Here is a 6,255-nt window from a genome sequence, read left to right on the forward strand (position 1 = left end):
TGATTACAAGGCGAGACTCAAAACCACCTTACTAATATAGGAATGTGTACGATAGGCATAGATCATATGACACATCATCATGGAAGCCATATATAAAAATTGCACATAATTTTTAGTAAAAGTAAATGAATAGTATTGATGATAAAATAGATTTACGAATGTATTTTATTTAGCACAGTATGTATAAGTTATCAACGGAGCTTTCAAATACTGAGGCCAACTCCACTGAAAATGAAGTGTGATATAATCATGAAAGCCTCGTCTCATTGCTCAAGCCCTCTTAATCTTGCCACTCTCTCATGAACTTTATTTCACTGATATACTAAGCGCGTTAATCGTGTATTAAATCCAAATTCATGTTCAGAGTGAAGTTAGTATTTTGGCCGAAGTGTGACGATGGGTCAGCCCAAATCCGTACAGATTATCCTTTCGTCTTTATTACGGATATAGAAAGTGTCCATCTGATTTTGCAATCAAATAGTTACTTTAAGATGGAGCTGAAGTGTCTTGAACATTACCTGATCCTTGTGAGATATCATTAAAATGCGATTTAGTTAATCCAAATTAAAATGTCTTTGGGATCAGAGAACGTCTTATGACACGTACATTTTCTTCCTTACAAACCACTGAGAATACGCATTGCGATTTTATTTAGAAGGGCGTTGGCACGTGTTAAATTTTGTGAATGCCCACAATGGGGGAAAAGACAAGGGAATGAATGGGTTAACTTTCCAGACGTCTGTTTAAAACATTAAAATACTGACTAGTATAAATATGGGAACTTCTCTTGACGAGGCCATCAGTCAAACTCTCTCTCCAGAGCTGATCACAAGCAAGAGAAGCATCAGAAAAAAGCAACTAGACAACTGACTCAAGAATTGCTGCTTCAGCGACTTTTAACAAGGTTGCGCAAAGTCAACTTATATTTGTTCATAGGGTTAGTTGAAATCTTCATATTCTATTTACTTCTCGTGACGCTGTCAGTCAATATTGCCTAAATGTACGGGACATTTCATAATTTTGATGAAATAGGGTCTATTGCTCTACGGTCATGACGGTACATCAGCGGGGAAAGCAGCAGGTAGAGGGGCTGGGTTCGAATATGAAAACTGAGCTCGCAAAATCGAATAACGCTCAGGCCGTAGGTCCTTTTCTAGGAAATTAACAAAAACGTCCTATCATTCTAGAGCAGTGTTTGTTAGGTCTAACACAAAACTGGAATGTTGAAAAGGAAACTCCACTGGTCCTGGGGAAACAAATAAAACTGATTTTTCTGTTTAAATGAAGGGGTCAGATAATAGAATTTAATCAATATTCATTTACTAGTAGCCTATCATGATAATGATAGTTTTAGGCTTACATCATGATCACGTACAATTCATAGATCTTTTAAGATACAGATGATATTTTCCAGCAGGTAGAATATATATACATACATTTTTTGGTCAAATACTAGTAGAGTAATTTTTCTAATTACAGGCAAAGCTAAAACTCTATGCGTATCTCATAGATATCTGTCAACCCCGTAGGAAAAAAAAATACTGTTTAAAGTTATTCATACGAGCGGAATGCTTGATATTCTATTTTCAATCCTTCTTCTCATCAGGAAAAAAAAGTAGCATCATGAACCGTCTGTGGATGTCGCTGGCTCTTCTTCTCACGCTGTTGGCACTGTCAAACGCTGCACCAGGTAGGGCCTATATCATGTATATGACGCATAATAAATAAATCAATTGGGCCGAATAGAAGGGGTAGGGTTATTCAAGAGGGTATTGTCCCCAAAATGATGCACATCTTCACTGTAGACCTTCCATTAAACATTGAACTGGCACTGCATGACGGACCATAACTTTCCGTATTAGTCTGAGGAAATTGTTATAAAAAGTTCGGACCCACTATGTAGATGACGCGGGTTTTATAATTTTTCTTTCCCAACATGACCTTCTGGCCGTTGATAACGTTGACTGATATTATTTAGAAGTAAGGTAGTCATAGCTGTTTGTTCAGCTTCTGAAATTCAAACCAATTGAACTCTTAAGTACAATTAAGATTTCTTTAATAATTATCTACAAATTAATTTCAACACTTTTTCGTACAAAATATTCATGGACATGATTAAAGTGAAATGCGAACTAGAATTTTACTCGCAAATAAAAAAAAAAATTATTTCCCACTTCTCTTTTAAATCAGCGGAAAGAATTCGAAGAAGTAGCAGCAGTAGCAGCAGCAGCGAGGACTGTGACGGGTGCGATTGTGATGGGGGTTGTGATGGGGATGGTGGCGGCGACTGTGGCGGTGATTGCGGTGGAGATGGTGATGGTGGTGATGGCGATTGTGGAGGAGACTGTGGGGGCGATGGGGGTGACGGTGGGGGTGATGGTGGAGATGGTGATGGTGGTAGTGGTGATGGTGATGGCGGCGGCGATGGGGATTGCGGCGATGGTGGCTGTGATGGTGACGGTGATGGAGATGGTGATGGTGGTGACGGTGATTGTGGTGGTGACGGCGGCGATTGTGGTGGTGGGGATGGTGATGGCGATGGGGGTGATGGTGGCTGTGATGGCGGTGACTGTGATGGTGGTGATGGTGATGGCAGTGGTGGTGATGGTGGCTGTGATGGTGGCGACTGTGATGGCGGTGGATGTGATGGAGGAGGAGGATGTGACAGCAGTGATAGTGACAGCGATAGCGACAGTGGAAGTGACAGCTGCGACAGTAGCTCCGGAGGGTGCGACAGTTCAGACTCCGATTCCGACTCTGATTCCGACTCTGATTCTGATTCCGGCTCGGACAGCAGCGAAGAAGGAGGATGCGGTGGTGGTGGTGGTGGAAATGGTGGTGGAGATGGTGGTGGAAATGGTGGCGGAGGTGACTGTGGTGGTACCAACGCGATATCCGTCGCAGCCGCAGCTCCAGACGTACAGGTAGTGGAAGTGGAAAAACCAGTGTACATCCCAGTACCGGTTCCCGGTGGTGGTGATGACGGCGACGATGATGGAGGAGATGATGACGGAGGAGACGATGACGGAGGAGATGTTGGCGGTGATGACGGTGGTGATGATGGCGGCGATTATGGCGGTGATGACTATGGAGGGGATGACGATGGTGGTGATGATGGTGGTGACTATTACGGTGCTGGAGATGATGGTGGAGATGATGATGGTGGAGATGATGGTGGAGACGATGATGGTGGAGATGATGTTGGTGGAGATGATGATGGTGGAGATGATGATTATGGCGGTGATGACGATGATGATGGAGGTGATTGTATTGCATTGGGAGGTGGTCCTGGATGTGGTGCAATGCAAGCTGGTGATGTTAACTCCCCAGGTAAGAATATAAGTCTCTGAATGTAATCGTGAATGATTTTCTTACTACTAAATATTAAAGGACAAGTCCACCCCAACAAAAACTTGATTTGATTAGAAAGAGAAAAATTCAACGAGCATAACACTGAAAATTTCATCAAAATCGGATGTAAAATAAGAAAGTTATGACATTTTTAAAGTTTCACTTCATTTCACAAAACATTTATATGACCGAGCCAGTTACATCCAAATGAGAGAGTTGATGATGTCACTCACTATTTCTTTTGTTTTTTATTGTTTGAAATATGAAATGTTTTGATTTTCTTGTCATTGTCATGTGAAATGAAGTTTCATTCCCCCCTGAACACGTGGAATTCCATTATTTTCACATTTTGTGCTTCAGGCAAGGAGGTCCTAATCATCAAATTCATAAAAAATGAAATATTGTATAGTTCAAACAATAAAAAACAACAGAAATAGTGAGTGAGTGACATCATCGTCTCTCTCATTTGGATGTAACTGGCTCGTTCATATAACTATTTTTTTTTAAATAAGCGAAACTTTGAAATGTCATAACTTTCTTATTTTACATCCGATTTTGATGAAATTTTCAGCATTGTGCTTGTCTGATTTTCTCTATTGATTCAAATCAACATTTTTCTGAGGTGGACTTGACCTTTAATTTCTCATTCGGTATGATTGAAAATTCATGATATTTCATTAAACAAGTAATCTTAAATTTATTGATAATGGATCATTTTCTTTTATTGATATCATTTCCTGATCTAAGATTGCAAATGCATAATGAGGCACACAATTACTATCAGATAAATCAGGTTTATGTAGTTTGAACTCCACTGATCGTTTTCGTATCGTATCACATATCAAATATAATTTCCTCCACAATGTCATGCCTTTTCCACGGGACCGTGACATGACAAACTTTTATTCTCAATCGGATATACTAAAAAGACAAGCATTATTTCAATATCTGATCGACTTATTGTGGTCCAGATCTGTACATTGATGAATTAACTTTCTTCTATAGATGCTGTAATGAGCTCACCCTGTTCTGAATGTCCTCTCTTCATCTCTCGTACTGATGCCGTTTGCGGATCGGACGGAGTCACATACGATAACCTATGCGAATTACGTCATGCTGCGTGCCAACTGGGAGACCAATCAATTCGAGTCGCCAGTGAAGGCATTTGTGCAGGTACGAACTTAGCAAGGTTTGTGATGCAGTCACATTTCGCCTATGATGGCCTTCCAGTGGGTCAAAACAGCCGTTTTTAATTTTTAGAACAGCTGTTTTCGAATCCCCTTGTGGACATCGTAATTGAAATGTGACTGCAGCATTAGAACCGCGGGTAAAAGGAAAATTCTGACCTGAAAATGGTCTAATATTCACTGCCATCTATTCAGAGATCGATTATTCTACACAACAGAGAGGGGCATTTCAAATGGCACCGTGCCATGACAACCCACAAAACTGAATAGGCCTATTGAAGTCAGTGATAACAAAATCCCCGGTTGTTATTATTATTATTATAATACATCATTGTCATTTCTCATTCCAGTTCAGAAGGTAATATCCGAAGCGATAGAGCTCTTACTGATGATCATTATCATTGCCATATTCAATATTAAATTCAAATTTCAATTTTAATGATAGATCTGTTACCGTTTCCCCAATACCTCAGTCACACTGAAGCCCGATTAGGTTTATGATGTATTTGTAATTTGTAATTTTTGTGGGGCGGGGGTAATTTTGAACTGGTTGCGGGCCGGACATCCGTAGTCATCGTACGATGGCCGGGGCTGTCAGGTAGCATCGGAAGGCTAATGGTTCAAAGATAACTGGGAGTTATGGTCTTTCTAATCCACCGACCGGCTTTCTAATCCCCCATCCATCCTTGACACATCGTTTAAGTATATCGTCCGATGTCCAACCGGGAATCGATTCTCTAGCATCGGAGGTTAAGTCATTGCGAGCAGACATCCGACAGAGATCGGCCAATTATCGACCGATGTCTGTCTGGACATTGGCCACTAACCGACCGATGTCCGATTGGTATGCATTGATGTATGGTCAATGCGACTGTCATCGGCCGGACATGGTCGGTAATCGCAGATGCACCGGGGGCAGTTTAAAAACTTTAAATTGCAATCTTAGAAGTAGATGATTGCTAATTAATGTACAATTCTCTTTTTTTTCAGCGAGTCTTGTTCAAGCTGTTGCTCCTTAATCCAATCATCTCTGATGAACATGTTTGTGATTGACGATCCAATCTGAGGACACAAAACTGGAGGTACTTGAAATTCCTTGAAGTTGGATCTGTAATGTTGGCGTGAAAACATTGGCTGATGACGTTTGAAGGAAACCGAAGCTGTGTATTTCTTAATGTTATAGTATTTAATCATGTTTTATTGTTATTTATGGTAAACTATACCTCCTTTGTGTATATCATCTAATGTCATATTTTATAGTATTCTAATTTAAGTTCATTAATGCAAATTCGGATGTCAAGAGTACTTTTCAGCTATCACGTCTTGTGATGCGATACTCATTTTACAAATACATTGCATACTATTTGCTGTTTTGTAAAGCGTTCTTCTGTGTGACATTTCATGTGAAATACATGTACAATAATCAAAATACATGTGCTTTTAAATAACCTAACTTTTGTCTCGCTACTTTTCTGTTGCCTGAGCAGGTTTTTGGCATAGAACGATGTTTAACATAGATTATATGTGGTAGCTAAAAAGAGAGAACAAAAAATTGCGAGAGAGTATAATGGGGAATAGAGAGGGAGAGAGGGAGAAAAGGGAGGGAAGGGGAGAGAGGCAGGTATAGTATGCCATCATTGGGACCATTATCATCATAATCATCACAATCACAATCAGTACCGCTACCACCATCAACAGAACCGTTATCAATGTAATC

At 40.2% G+C, this 6,255-nt stretch overlaps 2 protein-coding genes across 2 annotated transcripts; one reads left to right on the top strand and one right to left on the bottom strand.

Moving 5' to 3' along the window:
- Window positions 1-2,530: 2,530 nt before the first annotated feature.
- On the bottom strand, window positions 2,531-3,070 carry LOC121412130 (vegetative cell wall protein gp1-like; the record flags this gene model as incomplete). The annotated part of the gene is made up of 1 exon (XM_041605036.1): window positions 2,531-3,070. A coding segment is annotated over one exon (540 nt), but the record flags the coding sequence as incomplete, so codon positions are not given.
- A 133-nt stretch (window positions 3,071-3,203) lies between these two features.
- LOC121412276 (follistatin-related protein 3-like) lies at window positions 3,204-5,985 on the top strand. The gene is made up of 3 exons (XM_041605173.1): window positions 3,204-3,330; window positions 4,357-4,524; window positions 5,529-5,985. Exons 1-3 carry the CDS (start codon window positions 3,303-3,305, stop codon window positions 5,555-5,557), a joined length of 225 nt encoding a protein of 74 aa, XP_041461107.1. The 5' UTR covers window positions 3,204-3,302; the 3' UTR covers window positions 5,558-5,985.
- Window positions 5,986-6,255: the final 270 nt, after the last annotated feature.

This window comes from Lytechinus variegatus, chromosome 3 (genome assembly GCF_018143015.1).
Source record: "Lytechinus variegatus isolate NC3 chromosome 3, Lvar_3.0, whole genome shotgun sequence".
In the NCBI taxonomy this organism is placed as follows: Eukaryota; Metazoa; Echinodermata; class Echinoidea; order Temnopleuroida; family Toxopneustidae; genus Lytechinus; species Lytechinus variegatus.